The sequence below is a fragment of the Nicotiana sylvestris genome, chromosome 5 (assembly GCF_000393655.2).
Source record: "Nicotiana sylvestris chromosome 5, ASM39365v2, whole genome shotgun sequence".
NCBI classification, from domain to species: domain Eukaryota; kingdom Viridiplantae; phylum Streptophyta; class Magnoliopsida; order Solanales; family Solanaceae; genus Nicotiana; species Nicotiana sylvestris.
The window spans coordinates 40,533,330-40,556,526 of record NC_091061.1 but is presented as its reverse complement, the minus strand read 5'-3'; the positions used below and the strand labels follow the sequence as shown (position 1 = coordinate 40,556,526).

The 23,197-nt window shown below is 37.5% G+C and overlaps 1 protein-coding gene across 1 annotated transcript; it reads left to right on the top strand.

Moving 5' to 3' along the window:
- The first annotated feature begins 163 nt into the window (after positions 1-163).
- Positions 164-18,202, top strand: LOC104233777 (probable LRR receptor-like serine/threonine-protein kinase At5g63710). Its single transcript, XM_009787223.2, has 12 exons — positions 164-473; positions 5,608-5,769; positions 6,364-6,496; positions 6,645-6,716; positions 7,607-7,750; positions 7,921-7,992; positions 8,108-8,173; positions 9,247-9,317; positions 9,407-9,544; positions 10,332-10,673; positions 11,371-11,765; positions 17,596-18,202. The coding sequence occupies exons 1-12, from the start codon at positions 461-463 to the stop codon at positions 17,905-17,907; spliced, it is 1,920 nt and encodes a 639-aa protein (XP_009785525.1). The 5' UTR covers positions 164-460; the 3' UTR covers positions 17,908-18,202.
- Positions 18,203-23,197: the final 4,995 nt, after the last annotated feature.

Below are 23,197 nucleotides of genomic sequence, written 5' to 3'. Positions count from 1 at the left end.
GGGGAAGGAGGCTGCAGAGAAAAGAAAATATCAAAAATGGTGACATGATCATTATCCAATAAAAAAAGATATTGTTCTTCCTTTAAACAACAGGGGAATGTGATCATGCTATAAAGAAGCTTCTTATTGCCCTCTAAGCATCTGAATATTAAAGTTGATAAATAAAGCAAAGAGAAAGAATGTGTTTTTTTCTTGTATTAGTAGTGGCCTTCTCATTCACCACCAACTCATCTCCAAGTAGACTCTTTTTAGCTCCACTCACTCTTTTCATTCATTGACCCTTCTCTCAAAATTGTTCTATTCTTGCTTTTCTTGAAAATGCTTTGTGGGTCCCTCCTACACTAAACCCCCCTCAATTGCCCATTTGAATTGAATCTTTGCTATTCATGATGTCAATTACTATCTGCGACTACTACTCTTACTTGTATTTCTTCATCATTCTTTGCAGCCTTCAAAATCCATGGCTTTTCCTGGTCAGTTGTCTTCCTCACTTTTATATTTATTTATTATTTGCATATATACATTTTATATTATTTTCTTGATCTTTAGTGTATATTGAACTGGGGTTTGGCATAGTAGCTAGAGTTCATTTTGTCTTTGGCCTTTAAATGCAGCAGAAATGGTGTTTACGTCTCTTTTCGAGGCGGAGTCAAGATTTTCATTAAGCGGAGTCAAAATATAAAGAAGTAAACATATAATAACAACAACAATATATCTGTGTAGTCCCACAAGTGGGGTCTGGGAGGGTAGAGTGGACGTAAACCTTACTCTTACCTTTAATAAGAAGGCAGAGAGGCTATTTCCGCTAGACTCTCGGCTCAGGAAAACATACAAAGATGTCAAAGGGATTCAAGATATAGTATATATACGGGGAAAATTGACCAATTAACACAGTGTAATTTTCAGGAAAAGGGTGTTGACTTCCCTTGGACAAGGGTAGCTCCGCCCTCGGTATTCTGAAAGGCTCTTTACTGGACGCTTAACTGAAGTGACCTTTAGTTGTAAGCTTCTTGGCTGCAACTAATATGTCTGTCTAGAATTAACACGAGAGGTACATGAGCAGGTCCATAGTGATATATCATAAGGTGGTAAAGTTTGTTATTAGCTGTTATCTTAACTGGTGGAAATGCTTTAAAATCACCAAGCAGGTCCAGCAAAAACACAAATGCAAAATGGAAAAAAGAAAGAAAAAAAGAAGAAGAAGAAGTTGACTTAGCCCCACAATCTCATATCTTAGTTGCATAAGTAAATATACAATAATAACATACCAGGTGTAATCTCACAAATGAGGTCTACGGAGGGTAGTGTGTATGATGTGTATGTCTTATCCCTATCTTGTGAAGCTAGAGAGGCTGTTTCCGATGCATAAGTAAATATCAAAATGGAAAAAGGCATAACGACTTATCCCCACGGGCTGATATCTTCCAATACTATTAGTTTCTTTCATAGAAGTATGCCTTTGTATGATTGCTGAAATCTTCTTGTCTAGGAACACTAGCCTTTCAGCAATAGTAATTAATTTTGGCTCTTCTATTCTTGCACAAATTGAGCATTAACTAAATTGGTGGCACAAAAAAAAAGAGGTTACTTTTAGAATCAATGGGTATCCTCATTATGCTGCAGCTACAATGCCGGTAAAGAATAGCAGAAGAAGAGTATTATTCGGAGACCTTCTGCTAGCCCAAGATCGTTAACCAAGATTGGAGGATTTAACTAAAGAAGAGGAAACTTGAAAAGAGAAGAGAGATTTTAGATAAGAGAACTTATTTAGGAAAGAAGCCTTTCTTGATTTTGGCTTGCTTACAAATGCCTAAGACCACCCCTATTTATACTTCTCTAAGGATGATTCTAGATAATATTCTAGAACATGTACAAGAAAAATCTAGTGAACCTTATCTTTCTATAATACTCTAGAATATCTAGATGTCTCTAATAGATAATCTTATCATCCCACAACATTCTAGAATATCTAGATTCCCCCAAGACTGAAGGTTCTTTAATTGGTCCTGCAAAGAAACATGAATACATACTGACAAAATTTTCATCTCTAAAGCGAGCTGGTTTGATAATAATTCTTTTTGGCCTTCCCGAACCACTTGAATCATCTTCTTGTTGAGTTTCATGTTGTTTAGGTCCAGGATTCCCCCTTTCTCTTAACTCCTCGGCAGTTGTATTATCTAGAGAAGCACCTGCAATGGACAAGCTTGAATCTCCATTATTTAAGGTTTTTGAACTCGCTCCATCCAATGCAGCTCCATAATACAAAGACACTTCGTCGAATATGACATCCCTTGAGACAACAAAGAGATGAGTTTTAGGATCCATGCACTTCCATCCCTTTTTCCTTTCATCATATCCGACAAAGATGCATTTCCTTGCCTTGGCATCTAACTTGCTCCTTTGAGAATCCGGAATGTGAACATAACAAATAGAGCCAAAAACCCTGAGGTGTTTCACGCTAGGCTTTTCTCCAAACATTAATTCATAGGGAGACTTCATATTATTTGGAGAAAGCGGCATCCTGTTAATCACGTACACTGCACATTTCATACATTCAGCCCACAAGGCTCTTGGTAAATTCTTGGCATGAAGCCAACTCTTACATGTCTCAGTTAAGTGTCGCATCTTCCTTTCAGCCACTCCATTTTGTTGTGGCGTATCACCGCATGTCAGCTCTCTTTTAATGCCATGCTGACGACAAAAGAACAGAAACTCATATGATGTAAACTCACCGTCATTATCAGTTCGTAGCCGCCTTATTCTAGAATCGAGTTCACCTTCAACAGTTTCTTTGAACTCCACAAACTTACTGAAAACTTCTGACTTGTGTTTCACAAAATAAATCCAAGTGAATCTAGTAAAATCATCAATGAAAATTAGCATATAAGAGTAGCCTGAAAATGAAGGAGTTCTCGTTGGCCCTATCAAGTCACTGTGAATAAGTTCTAGTGGGGCATTGCACCTTGACAAGGATCTGTCAAATGGAAGACGATGTGCCTTTCCATACTGACATCCTTCACAAACCTCTCCTCCATCAAAATTTCTTAAGTTAGGCAAACCTTTTACTAGATTCAACTTTACCATGACTTTTAATTTATCCATGCTTAGATGTCCAAGTCTAGCATGCCAAAGATGTGTATTATCATTGCTACTCATCTTCTCAATATATGAATTAGAGGCAGATAAGACATATAAATCATTAATTCTCTTACCTGAGTGAACGATATCTGCCTTGAGTACCTTGATATTTCGGAGGAACTTCACATCACGTGGGCCAAATAGCAAATAGTTTCCAGCATCTACAGCATTTGCAACTGAAAATAGATTTTTCTTCATACCTGGAACGTGAAAGACACTGTTGAGGGTGATAGTGTCTTTTTGCTTCTCGTTGATCACAACAGTGCCTTCCTTCTCCACATTATGGACTGTATTATTTGTTGTAACAATGACATCATGTCCGTTGTATTCGCTAAAGGTGGAGAATTTGGATTGATCTCCGGTGAGATGGTGCCCACATCCCGAATCCACGATCCGGTCTCTTTCAAAATTTATAGAAGCCATGGCATTTATTGCTCGAGTCTCCGCTATGAAGCACTTTCCCCAGTCTTCTTCTTTTTCTTCTTCTTCAACAACTTCCTCGATTTGAGCTATATTGCTCTCTTTGGCTCGACAATATCTTTTTATGTGCCCGACTTTGCCACAACGGTAACACTTTAAAGGCTTTATACCGTTGCTGGAAGACTCCCCCTTCTTTTCTGGCGAGCTCGAACCACTTGAGGATTGAAAGTGCATGCTATCTCTTGATTTCCTTTAAAGTTCCTCTTATCGGCGACAAAAGCATTTCCTTCCCCTTCTTTGATAGATACACCATCCATCTGTTTGGCTAATAACTCTTGTGACGATAGCAAATTCTCAAATTCTTCCAAAGATGGTTGTTGAACCCATCCTTAAATCAATGTAACAAAGGGAATATATTCTGGCTTTAAGCCATGAATAATAATTCTTCTTATTCGTGCTTCAGAGATAGCCTCGTCCGGATTCAATAGAGAAATTTCAGAACACAGATTTTTAACCTTCAAAAATACTCAGCGATCGAGAGATTACCTTGAGTGGTGTTAGCTAACTCATTCCCCAAAATCTATAGCCGAGCTTCATCCTTCTTGATGAACAGCCGATCGAAGGTCCTCCATATTTCATGAGCTGATTTACACCTTATAATATGATCAAATAAATTACGAGAGATGGACCTCTTTAGGATGAACTCCGCCTTAGCATTAATCTGCTTCCACTTCTTACGTGCATTGCTATTTTCCGATGTGTCGAGGACTTTTGTTACTCCCATTGACAATTTACCACAAATCCTCACCAACAAGGTATGACTCCATACAAGTCTTCCATACCTTGTAGTTGGGCTGGTTCAATAACTCAATCCCCAGTCCATTAGCACGACCACCCAAATCCATTTAGAGAAACCAGTTGAATCAACCACTAACCCGACCTTGAAATCCAAAAGCCGACTTATGGCTCTGATACCATGTAAAGAATAGCAGAAGAAGAGTATTATTCGGAGACCTTCTGCTAGCCCAAGATCGTTAACCAAGATTGGAGGATTCGACTAAAGAAGAGGAAGCTTGAAAAGAGAAGAGAGATTTTAGATAGGAGAACTTATTTAGGAAAGAAGCCATTCTTGATTTTGGCTTGCTTACAAATGCCTAAGACCACCCCTATTTATACTTCTCTAAGGATGGTTCTAGATAATATTCTAGAACATGTACAAGAAAAATCTAGTGAACCTTATCTTTCCATAATACTCTAGAATATCTAGATGTCTCTAATAGATAACCTTATCATCCCACAACATTCTAGAACATCTAGATATGTCTCCTAAATATCAAGGATACTTGACTAGGACATTCTAGAGAATTCTATATTTTTCCAAAAAATCACTTTACTTTATTTTTCTCACATACCATGGAAGAAGTTTTACATGTCACCTTTTCTCTAATACAAATTGCAAGTCATGTTGATGTTTCTTTGTTATTCTTGTTAGGTGTTTGTCCTGATTTTCTTACCATATTTGGTTTTCCTATCTCTTAAAATAAAGGACAACATATTTACCATAATTGAGTTTTCCTTTTTTTTGGAAGGAAATTATAAATCTCTCATATTTGGCTAGTCCCTCTTCTTGGATGAAAAAGTTTGGACTTCTATAAATTGAGGATCCTTCCTTCTTATTCATTAGTAGCATCCACAATGTAGCCATATGGGTTTGAGAGTTTTGTTTAGGGGGAGAACTTTCCGGGACAAGTGTTAGTGTGTCACTTGTGTTTGCCTCTTCATGAGGTTGTTCTCTCGATATTTTGTACTCTCTTTTATATAGTGGATTGCTCATCTCCGCCGGTGGATATAGGTCAAATTGACCGAACCACGTTAAATGTTTGTGTCTCTTTTGGTATATTTCTTTTTTTTTTGCCTGAGAGATTTGTTTTACTAGCTTCCGCATGACACCTGATTATTTCGATCATAACACTTGTGCGCATCCTCCATGGATGCAATATGGAAAAAGTTCATAAATCTCCTCATTGTTGGATATTTTGTTTTGTGTAGAATATCATAAACAAGGAAAACAATCAGGTGGAAGCTCTCCTATGGTTGATAGAGAAAATTCAATGTCCAGGGCCTTTTCTTTCCGGCATTTTCACTTGAACTTGTTGATGCTCCTACTTTTCTGCAGCAATGGTCTCTCCGCAAATGATGATGATGTTGAAGGTATGGGTTATAGGTTTTGGTTACTGAATCTGTGAAAAAATTTCGTGAATGGAATTTATTATTTGGGGAAGAGACCTATCAATTCACTTTGTTGAATATTGTGGTTGCTGGTCCCTATTCTTGTCATTCATAAAATCCAACTGCTTTCATCAGGAATAAAAAGAGAGTATAGTTTCCTAAGCAAGTGTATGTTCTCCTTAAAACTATTTTAGCTAAATCAGAAAACGTTAGATAGACTATTGAATATCAGTTGCAAATTCATGTTAAATGGGCCTCAAAATATACATATCAACATTCAGTTTGTACTGACTTCATCCTCAATGTTCTGGTACAATTGAAATGATTTTAAAGTGATGGTTGCTTATATGGGCATTCATAGCTCGACTTGTAACGTAATTCAAGAACTAGTATAGGCAGTACATAGCACCCGAAAGAAAATTAAAAACAAATAAGAAACAAAAATATTAATAATTTGATCTTCAATGGAGAAGTGAGGATTCATATAGCCGACCCTAACCTGTTTGGGACTGAGGCGCAGTAGTTGTTGTTTTTATTGAATCGCTTCTGTTATTAATATTTTTGTCATCATTTCAGGTCATGCTTTGATTGATTTGCTGAGGGCTCTGAATGATTCCAACAATAGAATCACAGATTGGAACATTCATTTAGTATCTCCCTGTTTCAGTTGGTCTCATGTTACATGCAGAAATGGGAATGTCATATCCTTGTAAGTTCTTTTCTTTCTGTTTTAAGTAAATGAATATTGCAGGAACTTACATTTTATTTCCTTAGTACGAGCCGAAAATCATGACACAAATCGCGTATTGATCTAGACAGTTTTGTATATTCACTTTTTAAATATTTTTATCATACAGGAGCCTAGCTTCTAACGGATTCTCAGGAACTCTGTCACCGTCGATAACCAAATTGAAATTTTTGGTTAGCTTGTAAGTTTGCTGCATTTTGTATTAAATTACTAAGTTTTATTTCCTTCTCTTATTTCCTTATCCTGCATATCTTTCACCTGCTTGAGATTATGCTACTTTGATGAGTCTTAAGTTTCTTTTGGTATATTCGTTTTGTATAAAGAATCTTCTGCGAGAATCATCAAGATGTATCAGAGACAATTGTATATGAATTTGTTATTGGAGATTTTTGAATTCTCAATGTATACAAGTTGTATAGTCCAACCCAGGAAAAGTAAAAGTAATCAGGTACATGTGATGTGTCCAATCACGTAACTATATTATTTAGTATTTGATGGAAGTCATCACCCTTGTGGGAATTTCGAACAACACATTTAGCAGTAGTTCAGAACTTGCTTTGTTTTATTTTTCCCTCCTTTAGTTCATCAGGAGAAAGTGGTATCAAATTTTGGACATATTTGCCACATTAGGACAGTGGTGGATCTAAGTGGAGTCAAGGGGGTTCCTTTGTCGGGAAATTACACTATCCAAATAGTGTAAAAATGATTTGTTTTGGTTATATGTAAGCAGTTGAATCTCCTTGACATGAAGAAAACTTCAAGTATCATAGTAAAGGGGGTTCAAAAGTTGCTTTAGATAATAGGATTAAATCCCAACAGTGACATCCTAGAATTTTCTTGAATCCCCTTGTATAAATTTGGGAGCCACAGTTAGGGAAGAAGCGAATTCAAGTCCATGACAGGTTTTGAACAGGCAATGAAGCATGATGATCGCTAAGCCAAAATATGAAGTGTTAATTATCTTTAACTTGCTGGTTGGAAAATTATTTAGTCAATTTTGACACTAATCTTCAGTGTCTTGTCAGGTCAAGGAAAGTCGTGAAGTGTCTAAAATGCTTTTGGTCTATGCAGGAATTTACAGGATAATGATCTATCTGGTGTCTTACCTGATTACCTTAGCAGCATGTCAAGTCTACAAAACTTGAATCTGGCAAACAATAGGTTTTATGGCTCTATTCCAGCAGCTTGGGGTCAGCTCCACAATCTTAAGCATTTGTAAGTGATTGTTTTTCTTTGTTTCTCTCCTTTTTGCCTAAAGTACCAGTCCGCTTCTCTAAGTAAGACCTCAACACTGTTATCGTTAAACGGTTTGGAATTCACACATCTTCAGTATAGAGCATTCTTGCAACAAAGTCTTGCTGTGATATCCTTTTATCCTGCATCAGGGTCATGAGAGGAAATCATGTAACTGGAACTGTGCCAAATTCACTTGTAAATATCACAGGCTTGAAGGAACTGTAAGAACTATGTTAATCTTTTAGCTGTACCGCGCTCTTCTTTTGATGTTTGATGTTTTCATTTACTTATGGAACTTTCTCCTGCTGTGCTGCTTACCTGTTTTATCTCTCACAGGGACCTGTCCTCCAATGATCTGACCGGAGGTATCCCACCGCAGTTGTTTTCAATACCAACATACAAGTAATGTCATCATTTTATTCTGTTTCTTTCTACTTGTTAAACCTTTAAATAGTTGTTCTGCTTGCGATGTTGAGCTCTAATCCTCCCTTGCACACAGATATATATTGTCTTTGCACACTCTTATCTGGATACCTTTTTCGGTTTAATGGAACTTGGAACCTTTAGCTCCATTGGAAGTAAACTTCCTTCCTTTTATCATGAATAACTATGGTAACTGTATTATGTTTTTTACCATAAAAAACAAAATAATAATTGTGATAAAGAATACTCAAAATTGTTCCTTTTTTAGAATAATATCTTACAGGGATCTTCTATATATTGCTTTAATGTTCACATTGGTCAGAACTCTTGCTTTTCATTCTAACAACCATGACGGAATGTTCAAAAGGAGCGATGTTCTGCTTAACGTACTTGAAACACACAAGACTATTATCAAACTTATTGTTGCAATGCACAACGATGCTGGAGCGGACAAAGTCATGTTAATGCATTTTATAGTTGGCTGTACAATTTGTCATGTTAGCTGCAGTGACCAAAGGAAAAAAAAAAACAATATCATTTAAGTGATGCAGTTACTAACCCATTCTTCCTCTTCTCTCCTTCCCCAATCAAAAGAAGAAATAAAAGGAAAAGAACACCTCTGGTTACTTAAGTTGTTCCTAAATGTTCCTCTTCGACAATGTATCATGAGTTCTTGATAGTTCTAATATAAAAGAATATAATATATTTGAAAATCTTTAGTAAAGTCATGTTAAAACTTGTGCATTGCATTGGGTTACATTTGGTTAATAATTTATGCTCATTCATGTGAAGCAATGCCAGATGCAGTAATAAACCTTTGGTGTTGGAATGTAATAACTTACTTCCCCTTTTGATCATTAAGCTACTCTTCAAATGTAATAGTACAACCTAGATGTATCCTGGATGTGTTAAAGGTCCTACTATGGTTGGAAATTAGATTATATAAAATCGGAAAGGAGAGAAATGTAACAGTACATCCTAGACTGCATCATTCAAGTTGGAGCTGTTAAATATTGACTTTGGTTGCTTAACATCATTCATCATCATATCAGTTTTTCAGGAACTCATCTTGCTTGTGGCAATGGCATTCAGCAACCTTGTATTTCTAGTTCCTCCATCCCAGGTTAATAGTCTTGTCACAAGTGCATCCTCAAGTTCTAGCCAACAAATGGTATTCTAGAAACAGTTGTTAAGTTATAATTGTTTCAGCAGTTTCGACAAGAAGACCAAAACTCCAGGTTGTTATTACTGGTGCAAGCTGTGGTGCGTTCCTTCTTCTCTTAGTTGGGGCTATCGTCACATACCGATGCAATCATAGGCATAAACATGATCAATTTTTCGATGTGGAAGGTATGCTTTACTCCTACTTCTTTCAACAGAAAGAGTAGCTTTTCCTTTTGAGTGCAGTTTCAGATTTCAATAATGTCTCAACTGGAAATTGATAAAGATATCCAGACTAGGTTTAACTGTCATACGGTACTTTTGTACATGCCCTGAAAGCTACTAATACCCTTTTTTTTCAGTTCCCAATAAATCTAGATTTTTCTGGTGAATTATTTGCTTTTTTTAAGTATTAGCTAACACTAAAAGACATCATAAAAATTTCATTATTTGAGCAGTGTTTGCCAGTTAATAATTATGCTCAAAGTTCAAGCTGACTTTATTTGGAAAAGATAAAGTTACACTAGAAAAGATTACATATATTTGCATTGACACTAGAAAAGATTTCTTACTCTATTTTATATCTTTTGATTTGTGGTCAACATAAACATTTGAAGCATTATCTAACCAGATATAACAAGTGGTAATTATAATACTCGTAAGGCAAATCATCCGTAGCTGCAAATGCACATAAGTAGAGGAAGTATGTCAGAGCCAATGATAGTATAACACTATTTGTAATATTACATTAATTCATATTCCTTTCATTGTTACCTATAAGCTAAACCTCTTGCATTTATTGCAACCCGTCTGGAAAAAGTATAACATGACACATAAGGCAAAAAAGCAAATGGTTGTGCTGTAATTGAACAAATTTCCTTAATTGATTGCAGTCCATATCTTAGATCTCCTTGATTTTGTCACTGCACCTTTTAGAAAGTAACTGCTAATGCCATATACTTTTTCGGCATTTTAGGTGAAGTGGAGCGCAACATTTCCTTAGGCCAACTCAGAAGGTTCTCATGGCGCGAGATACAGATTGCAACCGACAATTTCAGTGAAAGCAATATTATCGGACATGGAGGATTTGGTAAAGTGTACAAGGGCTATCTTACAGACAGCACAAAAGTGGCCGTGAAAAGACTCACGGATTACCACAATCCTGGTGGGGAAGCTGCATTTTTGAGGGAAGTGCAGTTGATAAGTGTTGCAGTTCATCGGAACCTTCTACGTTTGATTGGGTTCTGTACAACCTCTTCTGAGCGGATTCTTGTTTATCCATTTATGCAGAATCTTAGTCTGGCATATCGGTTAAGAGGTATGCCTTATTACTCAAACTTTTCTTGTTGTTGTTGATATTGTTCAGTATTTCTTAGTTAGAAAGTCTAGTCATATCAGAATACGAAAGTTGATTAGCAAGTGATGAAAAAGTGGATCTCTGATTAAAAATATGAACGCATTGTGTCCCTTCCCATATTTTCCGAATGAATTTAGCTTGCTTTTCCGGTCAATCTTTGAACCTTTGCTTTGGCCATTGCCGGTTGCTTCATAAGTAGACAAAATCGGCATAGCAATCAAGTCTCATATAATACAAGAATATATCCAGGTTGCGTAGTATCCTGAAATGCTACATCCAACAGATTCTTGTTTTGAGGCTATGGGATAACTGGTCAAAAAGAAATTTGAAAGGAAGACATAAAATTTGACTTATAGAAATCTTTCTTCTCATAAATTGCAATTTGGTGAAAGATACATCATAATTATCGATTTTTGCCCCTTCAGGTTCCTAATCAAATAGACTCCATTACGGAGGAATCACACTTTTATTTTAACTCAATGTCACCAAGTTGCTGGCACTGTCAAAGAACCGAAAAGTGTTTAGTTGTTTTTCAAATGGTTCTTTGTAGGCAATTGTGACAATAGTACAAAGTATAGTTTCTTGCATGATTTTCCTGAACACTAGGATATTGCCTCTGATTCTATACATGTGTTTTTTTCTCTTTTACTTTTTTCAGATTTAAAACCGGGAGAAAAAGCCCTGGATTGGCCAACGAGGAGACGCATAGCTTTTGGAGCAGCCCATGGTCTAGAGTACCTACACGAGCATTGTGATCCTAAGATCATTCATCGAGATCTAAAGGCAGCAAACATACTCCTAGATGATAACTTTGAACCTGTTCTTGGAGATTTTGGACTAGCAAAATTAGTTGATACAAAGCTGACTCATATTACAACTCAAGTTCGTGGAACAATGGGCCACATTGCCCCAGAATACTTATCTACTGGAAAATCATCTGAGAAAACAGATGTGTTTGGATATGGCATTACCCTTTTAGAAGTTGTAACGGGGCAACGTGCAATTGACTTTTCACGGCTTGAAGAAGAGGAAGATGTCTTACTACTGGATCATGTAAGTCCTACTTCCACTTTTCTCAGAATTAATACCAAATATTTTGACGTCAATTCTTTTGCTATAAGTTGCATATGCGAATTTGGTATACCCACGGGTCTCTTCTTTTAGGTGCTGACCAGGTTAGAGTGGTATACTGTATTCATGTTTTTTTTGTGTGGCTGAATCAGTAAAAGCAACCCATAGGAATAACAGGAATATAGTATAAAAAATATAGAGAGAGGAGGACAAATTTTACTTCGTAGAGAGAAGGTTATGCAATATAATTCCAACTACCAATGATCTTTCATTAGATATAGGCTCTATTTTCCAGCAGAATAATATTAAAGATGAAAATGTAATACATACGCAATTAAATAGTCTGGTTGAACTGGAGTGTTACAGGAATATTATGCGATAAGAGGATACCTACTAAAGTGAAAGGCAAGTTCTATAAAACAACTGTAACACCCATTGTTATACAGAAGTCAATGTTAGACCTCTAACGTTCAACATATCCACAAGATATGTGTTGCAGATTGTGGATGTCAAAATGGATGAATGGTCATTAAAAAAAATAAAACTGTTGTGGAAGCCAAATGTATATAGTGTGAATGAGTCACAACTACTATACCAAAAATTATGACAGTCACCAAATAATAAATAAGACAATAAAGCAACAATAAAAGGAACACCAGAATTTACGAGGTTCGGCCAATTTTGCCTACTTCCTCGAACACAACCAATATTTTATTCCACTCCAAAAATACAAGTGAAATAATACTAAAGAGAGAAGATACAAATGCCTTAAGAATATAAGAAGGCAAATGAGAGGTGTATTTAAATCCTAAACATTAGGCCTCCTTTTATAGGGAAAAAATCCCAACCAAATATGTCACCCACCGATGTGGGACTTTTGACATTTTCAACAAATCTCCACCTTGGCAAAATTCCACATCTTCAATTTTCTCTCAATAACAAATTTTCGTTGTGTCTTCATCTTCAAGTTTCAGTGTTCAACAATGTTGATCAAATCCAAACAATGTTGAAACTTGACCGCAGTCACCACCTTTGTCAGCATATCAACATGATTCTCCGTAGTATGAATTTTCTTTACCGTGACTCCACCTTCTTCTATGATTTCTCGTACAAAATGATACCGAACATCAATGTGCTTCGTCCTTGCATGATAAACTTGGTTCTTCGCTAATTGAATAGCACTTTGGCTATCACAAAAAATTGTGATACTTTTGTGTCCAATACCAAGCTCTTTTAGCAACCCCTGAGCCTCTGTAATAGCCATGTACTCTGCCTCTGTTGTAGACAAAGCAACTGTTGACTGCAAAATAGACTTCCAACTAACTGGTGCCTTTGCAAAAGTAAACACATAACCAGTAGTTGATCTTCGTTTGTCCAGATCACCCGCAAAATTTGAGTCACAATATCCAAATACGGACTAATTGCCTTCCTGCTCAAAAACTAACCCAACATCTACAGTATTATGAATATACCGTAGAATTCACTTCACAGCTTGCCAATGCTCCTTTCCTGGATTATGCATATATCTGTTAATAACTCCAACAACTTGTGAAATGTCAGGTCTCATACAGAACATTGCATACATTAAGCTACCAACAACATTTGTGTATGGTACCCTTGACATATACTCCTGTTCAGCTTCATCTTTTGGCGACATAGTAGTACTTAGCTTAAAATGGGGAGCAAGTGGAGTACTAACTGGCTTAATCTTCTCATCTATGCCAAAACGTTGTAGTACTCTCTTCAAATATTCCTTTTGAGATAAACAGAGTTTCTTTGAACGTCTATCTCTTATTATCTCCATGCCAAGAATTTTCTTTGCCTCTCCCAAATCCTTCATCTCGAACTCCTTCTTCAATTGAATATTCAACTTATCAATTTCTTCCGAATTCTTGGAAGCTATCAACATATCATCAACATATAGGAGAAGATATATAAAGGAATCATCTTTAAGCTTGCGCAAATACAAACAATGATCGTACTTGCTTCTCTTGTACCCTTGCCGCAACATAAACTTGTCAAATCGTTTGTATCATTGTCTAGAAGATTGTTTCAATCCGTACAACGATTTTTTAAGTTTGCACACCATATTTTCCTTTCCAGCAACTTTAAATCCTTGTGGCCTTGTCATGTAGATTTCCTCCTCCAAGTTTCCATGTAAAAACTGTTTTTACATCCATCTGAACTAGTTCCAAATCCAACTGTGCTACCAAAGCCAACATAATTCTAATGGAGGAATGTTTTACAACTGGAGAAAACACTTCATTGTAATCAATTCCCTCCTTTTGAGCATATCCTTTGGCCACCAATCTTGCTTTGTAGCAAACATCTTCTTGGTTAGAAAATCCTTCTTTCTTTGAAAATGCCCATTTGCACCCAATTGCTTTCTTTCCCTTCGGGAGATTGGCCAATCTCCATTTATGATTCTGATGAAGGGATTGTATTTTATCATTCATGACAATCCTCCACTTATCTTCTTCTGAACTTTGGACTGCGTCTTTATAAGTGGTAGGAACATCATCAGCTACAATTGAGGCGGCACAAGCAACCCTCTCTATGAGACGAACAGGTTTTGTTATTGTCCTTTTTGGCCTGCTGGTTGCTATTGATTCAAGTTGTTGTTGAGGTTCCTGAGTTGGAATCTCCCTCTCTACTGGCTCTTTTTCCAGAGGATAATCTTCATTTGTTTCCTCCTCTGCTTCTTGTGTAGGAAAAATAAATTTTCCCTCAAACTCCACCTGCTTAGAAGCACCTTCATTTTGTTTGGTATCTTCTGTTACCTTATTTACCATAGCAGATTCATCAAAGGTAACATCCCTGCTGAATATTACTTTCTTTGTCATAGGACACCATAAGCGATATCCTTTGACTCCAGAAGTAATTCCCATAAAAATAGCCTTCTTTGCCCTTGGATCCAATTTTGACTCTGTCACATGATAATATGCAGTTGAGCCAAACACGTGCAAAGAGTTATAATCTACAGCAGGTTTTCCGTACCATTTTTCAAATGGTGTTTTGCCATCAATAGCAGCAGATGGTAGACGATTAATGAGGTGGCATGCATATGTAATTGCCTCAGCCCAAAATTCTTTGCCCAAGCCAGCATTGGACAACATACACCGTACCTTCTCCAGCAAGGTCCGGTTCATACGTTCTGCCACTCCATTCTGTTGTGGTGTATGTCTAACAGTGAAGTGTCGGACGATGCCATCATTTTCACAGACCTTATTGAAATGATCATTTTTGTATTCACCTTCATTGTCTGTGCGAATACACTTGATCTTCCTGCATGTTTGATTCTCCACCATCGTCTTCCATTTGAGAAAAATTCCCAACACTTCATCTTTGCTTTTCATTGTATATGCCCACACTCTTCGGGAAAAATCATCAACAAAGGTTACAAAATAGTGCTTCCCACCCAATGAAGGTGTTTTGGAAGGACCCCAAACATGAGTGTACATAATCCAAAATGCCTTTAGTATTATGGATCGCTATACCAAATTTAACCCTTGTCTGTTTCCCTTTGACACAATGCTCGCAAAATTCCAAGTTGCAAGCCTTTACTCCTTTTAACAATCCTTGATCTGATAAAGTTTTCAAGGATTTTCCTCCAGCATGTCCCAAGCGCATGTGTCATAGCCTGGTTGCTTCTGCCTCTTTTTCGTCACTGGATGTTACTGTCACTGCCCCAATAACTGTACTACCGCGATAACGATACATGTTATTGTTCTTCCGATTGGCCTTCATTACCACTAGTGCACCGGAGCATACTCTCATCACTCCATTTTCTGCAATGATTTTGAACCCTTTTGATTCTAGGGCTCCCATAGAGATGGGATTCTTCTTCAAATCCGGTACATATCGAACATCTGTTAATGTTCTGATCATTCCATCATGGTTCCTTAATTGTATTGAACCAATTCCATATGAGGTAAGAGGGCTGTTGTCCGCTGTGTGGATGACTCCATATTCTCCTTCTTGAAAATCCACGAACCAGTCCTTGTTGGGACACATATGATAGCTACAAGCCGAGTCCATCAACCATATGTCTGATGATGTTGATGACTCTGTTGTAACTAATGAGAAGTTTGAATCATCACAATCAGGTACATTTGAATCCATAATGGTCTTTCCATTGTTATGCTTAGCCTTATTCTTCAACTTCGGGTCTTTCTTCCAGTGCCCCTTTTCTCGACAAAAGGCACATTCATCTTTGTTGGGTCTAGATCTTGACTTGGATTTTCCCTTCTTTGTCCTCATTTGATTTTGAGAACAACCCCTCACAACCAGTGCTTCTCCTTCTCCGCCCTTCTGTTTTTCTCTCTTTCTTTGTTCATAGTTGTACAAAGCCGAACAAACTTCTCTGAGAGAAATTTCGTCATTTCCATGGAGTAGAGTAGTTTCAAGGTGCTCGTACTCATCAGAAAGTGACCCTAACAACATCAAGGCCAAGTCACCATCGTCAAAAGTTGCATCCATATTTTGCAAATCTGTGACCAACTTATTGAAACTGGTGATATGTTCATTCATCGTGGTACCAGGAACATAGGTGAAGCGAAACAGTCTCTTCTTCATGTACAATTTATTTTGACTATTTTTCTTCAAAAATTTATCCTCCAGTGCTTTCCATAATTTACTTGCAAAAATTTCCTTTGTGTATGAATATTTTTGTTCTCTAGCAAGATAGGATCGAATGGTACCGCAAGCAACACGGTTGATAATTCTCCAATTTTCTTCTCCAATAACATCTGGTCTATTTTCTTCAATAGCAAGATCTAGCCCTTGTTAAAAAAGGGCATCTAGAACCTCGCCTTGACACATCCCAAAATGTCATGCCCCGTCAAAAATTTCTACCGCAAATTTTGCATTTGACACAATTCTTGTCATAAGCGAAGATGTCAATGATGACGTATTGTTGACACTTGATGTAGATTCTTCTTGTTTATTGTCTGTCATCTTTGACACAAATATTATTTAATAGCTGACGACACAAATCAGATTATTTCATTTCTGGTGTGGAAGATCAGACTAAGCTGCAACCATAGAGCATACTCAGACAAAACCTTGACTCAGTTACCAAGATAAATCTTTTCTGATGTGGAAGATCAGACTATGCCGCAACCACAGAGCATACTTAGACAGTACCTTGGCTCTGATACCAATTGTTGCGGGAGCCAAATGTATATAGTGTGAATGAGTCACAACTACTATACCAAAAATTATGACAGTCATCAAATAATAAATAAGACAATAAAGCAACAATAAAAGGAACACCAAAATTTACGAGGTTCGGCCAATTTTGCCTACTTCCTCGGACACAACCAATATTTTATTCCACTCCAAAAATACAAGTGAAATAATACTAAAGAGAGAAGATACAAATGCCTTAAGAAGATAAGAAGACAAATGAGAGGTGTATTTAAATCCTAAATATTATACCTCCTTTTATAAGGAAAAAATCTCAACCAAATATGTCACCCACCGATGTGGGACTTTTGACATTTTCAACAACAAACCTATTAGTTTCCCACAAGTGGGGTCTGAGGAGGCTAAGATGTACGCAGCCTTACTCCTACCCCTGGAAGGGCAGAGAGGATGTTTCCTATAGACCTCGGCTAGACATTAAAAAAAATAGATAGAATAAAAAATATCACATCCGACAAAATATACAAGTAGCTTTCACTCTAGAGAATGTCCAACATCCTGTCGACTATGTAACCGTTTGTCTTTTTGTCTAAATATGCTGTTTTATTTGGATTGAAGTTTCCTTTTTGCTTCTATTTTGACTACACATTTTATTGAAAAATTACAGATCAAGAAATTATTAAGAGAAAAAAGGATTGGTGACATTGTGGACGGAAACATGAAAACCTATGATCCCAAAGAAGTTGAGATAATCCTTCAAGTTGCCTTGCTTTGCACCCAAAGTTCACCCGAGGAGCGTCCTAAAATGGCAGAAGTAATCACTATGCTTCAGGGTGTGGGTTTAGCTGAAAGATGGGCAGAGTGGGAACAGCTTGAGGAAGTAAGAAATCAACAATTCTCCCTTATGTCGCGCCAGTTTATGTGGGCTGAAGACTCAACACATGATCAAGAAGCTATACAATTGTCTCAAGCAAGATAGAAAACGTAGCTGTGTAACTTTTCCAATAATTTGCCTGCTTACTTTGAAGCTCAAGTATAGTTTTAGCTTTTGCTGTAGCCTAGGTATGTGTCATCTAAGAGTAGTTTTATCATATGCTCATACTAAGTCGAATTCCTTTTTATACGAGGTATATATATAGATCTATTGAGCACTTTTTGATGATATAATACATTGTAAAGTGTCCAAGAAAATTTGTATCGAAATACCTGCATTACCTCTACCTGAAAGGAAAACGAAGGTTGGAATGTCAACAAAGTGTCTATTATTGAATTCACCCGACTCTGACTCGTTTTACTAGTTCCAGCTATATCTAGTGCACTTATCTTTTATTAATGTGGCAAGTAAAATTTTGAAATATCTGCACTTTGAAAGTCTGAATAATCTGAGAAATGTCTATATTTGTACTGTGCCAATAAAAGCACTAATTTTAGTTCAATTTTCCAACAGTACTCCTCTTTCCAATTCCATATTCCACAATTGCCTAATTCAAATTTAACGAGTTTTTAATTCCAGTTGACCAATTAAAAGGAAAAAAGGAGTTCGTAAGTCAAATCAGTATTTCATACTCACAAAAGGGTATCTTCGATCTCTTTTTCTTTTTGACCCGTTTGTTCGTAGGATTTTTTTACTTTTTTTCAGGAAAAAACATTTTCATTATCAAGTGTGTATTTTGTACAATTTGGGGGGCCTTTGCTCATGTTAAAAAAACTGAAATAACATGCTTGAAGCAACATCATTAAGCTAAATAAATAATTACTACTCTCCCTATTTCAATTTGCATGGCATTCTTTTCTTTTGGTACACTCAGAAATGGATGACGCCATTATTATACTTCTATGCAGAGTCCGAAACCTAAATGCTAATATTTTGGACTCAAAATACGTTTCTATAGTATAAAAAAAAAGTTACTTTTCTATATAAAACGCGGTATTATACAGCATTTTACTTTAACGGAATTTTAGCCGTTAAAGTAAAGCGCGGTATAATACCGCGTTTTACTTATTTTTGGGCCCACCAATTAACAATAATTCAAATATATAAAGCACGGTATTATGCAGCATTTTATATAGAAAAGCGCAGTATAATACCGCGTTTTACTTCTTTTTGGGCCCACCAATAAGTGTCATGCGGTTAACTGACATACCGCGTTTTACATCAAAAAATTCTGCCCCTGAGCTAGCACTTGCCTTATTTAAAGGCGTTACGATTTTATGAAAATCCATTCAAAACTTACCTTCAAACTTCCGTTCAAACTTTTCTTCTTGTTATCAAGCATTTTTTATATTGTCTGAAGAGCCAAAAATAAGGGTTTCATTATTGGGGGGTGGGGGGAGTGTGAGGTTGTAATGGAGAATAACTTTATGAGATATAGTTCATCTCCACAGCAAATTGCCGCTTACAATGGAGTACGATAAATTGGTATCGTTGTTACGTAAAAAAATGAGTGTGAGGAAAGGTTCAGTGAACCTTAAAGTAACCGGTAGATTTCCGTATTTTGTGACTCCGCTGAGGTTTGCTTATTATTCTGAGTTTAACATCGAAGATGATGAAACTCTTAGAGATTTTTTGCGAATTCCGGATGAATACAGGGAATTTATTGTAATAAAATTGTTGGAAATGTACGTCAAGGCTGAAGATGCTGGCAATAATGAGATTGCACAAAGTAGAGATAACCCCCAGTCATCGGGTGGTTATTCTAGAGCAGTTTTTACCGAACAGATTCCTGATGAAAGAGTTTGCCTTGATTTAAACTTATCACCACCGGCGAATGAGCAGCGAGGAAATAATTTTTCGACTTTACATAATCCACAAGACGACTGGTAAACTTTAATTTTTCTACGCTTTAGCGATGTTTATTTTATGTTGAATTGGATTTGTATTAACACTCATATTTTCCATAGGGGGTACCGTCCGAATATGAATTTTACAAGTTATGACCTCGCTCCTAGTTGGAATATGCATAGTTCTTGTGTGTTGGATTACGGTGGTCCATCCGGGAGTCATCACCAATAAGAAAATATCCATCATGGAATGTCAACACATTACGACTTGTAAGTGAAGTGATATAGCTATATGTAAAGTATTTATTAATTTGAGTAGCTTATCATTTTGTTCTTTTTGTGTAGTGAAAACGAGCAACTTGATGTTCCTGACCTCACACAGTTGCCCGTAGACGACGTATTGACTAGTGATTTGGCAGATGCGCAGATTCAGAAAGATGATAGTGATTATGACAATAATGTCGATGAGTATGGAGATGACACGCCCTTCCCTGATGAGGGCGATGAGGAGGAGGAAGTGAATGTCGAACCTGAGCTGACGAGGGTGCATGCTCCTCCACCTCCCCTTAGACCAAGCATGTACGAGTCCCACGTGTCGTTTCATGAGCGGAATATTCCTTACCTTGATAATTTGCTAAGTATGCCGGATGTGGATGCCCTCATAAGGGATGCTGACGAATTTCGGTCAGCAATGTGGGATGAGTCTAGACCAGCGGTGCTAGCAAAGGGCATGTATTTTCCCGATAAAGCTCGTCTAATCAGGGCTGTAAAAATCTACAGCATAAGAGAGTGCCGTGAGATGACGGTAAGGGAGTCAACTCTGGAGGTATACAAGGATGTATGTCGTAGAGACTTTATAGGTTGTCATTGGATGTTGCGTGCGAGCAAGAAGAAATCAGGGTTGTGGAAAATAGGTAAATATATTGGCACCCACAGATGTAAAATGGACACATTCAATGAGAATCACTTCAACTTGGACGTAGACTTGATTTCTCTTGTCTTGATTTCTCTTGTCTTGATTCCATACTTGGAAGTGTCCATTAGGTTCAAGATTAAAGAGTGTATTACAGCCGTCCACCAGGAATATGGGTGTACTATAACCAAAAAAAAGGCATATCTCGGGCACAAACGAGCTTTTGAAATTATTTATGGTGACTGGGATAAGTCATTTTCATCTCTACTCAAGTACATGGCTGCACTGAAACACTTTAATCCCGAGACTGATGTTGAATGGAGGCATGAGCGGAGTCCGGGAATACTGGAATATATTTTCAACTAAGTGTTCTGGTCATTTAAACCAGCAATTGATGGTTTTGTGCATTGTCGTCCGGTAATTTCCATAGACGGTACTCATGTTTATGGAAAGTATGATATTAAGCTTTTGATCGCAGTTGCAGTAGATGTCAATGGACAAATATTTCCACTAGCTTTTACCATTTGCGCCAATGAAAGCGAAGAGACGTGGATGCTTTTTTTGAACCACTTGAAGCAGCACGTTGTCAAACATCGTTCAGGTATTTGTTTAATATATGATAGGCATGGTGGTATTTTATGTTTTGTACAACATTTGTCTGAATGGCAGGAACCCTATGCATACCACTGTTACTGTGTAAGGCATTTGAAGGCCAATTTTCAGAAGAAATATCCTGACAAGGCCTTGCATAATTTAATGTGGATAGCTGCAACTGAGCATCAACAATGCAAATTCACGAGGCGCATGGAAGCGATCCGGTAGTTAAACGAAAGAGCCTACAATTGGCTGATAGGACATAAGCTTCACAAGTGGACATTGCATGATGATGGTGGCAGACGATGGGGAGCCCTGACTACAAACGTGTCGAAGCCATTCAACGGCTTATTGAAGTCTGCACGTGGATTGTCTGTCACTGCCATGGTCCGGATGTTGTCTTGTTGTTCTAAAAAGCTAAACCGACTGCGCAAAAGCTGTTTTGTTTCAGAAAAATTGAATATGTATAGCGCGGTATAATACTACGTTTTGTGTGTTGTCTTGCCTATAAATAACGGGCGCATTCTAGTTATTTTCTATGCATAGCAATAACCAATAGCAAATATTTACATAAAAGCAAGGTTTTTCTTTACGCTTTAACAAATGTCTGAACCCCTTTATGTCCCAAGGTGCGAGTGCGGAAAAAAATGCATGATGCACGACTGTTGGAAAGAAGCTGGACGCCGCTACTGGGCGTGTATGAACAAATTTTATAGGGTTCCCGACGAACTTGTTTGCAATTTTGAGGTATGGATTAATGAACCCTGTCAGCAGGAATACTACAAAGAAAAGTTGCAATATCTTCATTGTTTGTGTTTGAAGCAGTGGGAATATGAACGACAATACAAACGAGAAGTTGCGGAGTTGAAGGAGAAACTCAATGAGGTGGAAGAAGAAACAAAATAAGTTGGAAGACAAATTTAAGTGGTTGGAGCAGAGAATACTAGGCGATCGTAACTAAACAATGACATGTACGTGTTAAGCGTAGTAGTGTATCTTTATGTTTCCCGTGTCATATGTTTTCATTAGTTGTACTGAATTTAAGTTATGTTAGGTTTGCTATGTTTGTGTTTGTGTTGTAGTGTTAAAATAAAATTGTTGTTCAAATTATGCTAAAATAAAATTGTTGTTAAAGTAACATTCTTGTTATTATTTACATAATGTATTATTTATATAAAATACAAAAAAAAATCAATGTGTCCCACAACCTGTGTGTTTCAATGCAGCGGCTGGCCTGAGGCGCATCCCTGTCACCCGAGTACACTATCAAGATCATCCTCATCATGTCACGTCTTTATATAAGGATGCGGTGCAGCATGATCATCAGTAGTGCTGGCAGGATCGGTAGAAGGGATCGTCGGTCCGTCAGCAACCTACAAAACAATTACTAAGCTTAGTATATGAAAATGTATATTAGTAATGTACGTGTTAAGTCAAAAACATTTTCTTACCATGGTCTCGTCGGGCTCCTGAATATAAGCATCTGTGGTGTCCTCATTATCGCATAAAGTGGCCTCCGTGACGGGCTGGGATGAAGCATTAATAAGAAAATAAAAAATTAATTTATGGCAAATCATTGTGAAAAAAAAACTAAAATTTAATAGTAATACAAACATACATGCGCCTGTGATAGATCCGCCGCACCCGACGACGATGAGCCAAAACTCAACCTGCGCCCACCATCCATGTCTCGGGTCGGCCCATCCTTAGCTGCGGTCGATGGGCCTGAAAAGAACTGCTCTATATCTACGGTGAAGCTCGTGCCTGTGATCAACAATGGATCTGACGGGGTCACCTACAATGCTGGCAGCTCCAACTGAAGGCTGTACGATGGTATGTTGCTAGAAGGCTCGTCTTGCTGAGGGATGTAACCCAGCTGATCATCTCCAAGATCCTCATCTGGTTCCTCAACAGGTACCTCAACTCCCCCTTGTTGGGGACCACCTCCTCGCCGTCCCCCACGACCTCGTGGGGCACCCCT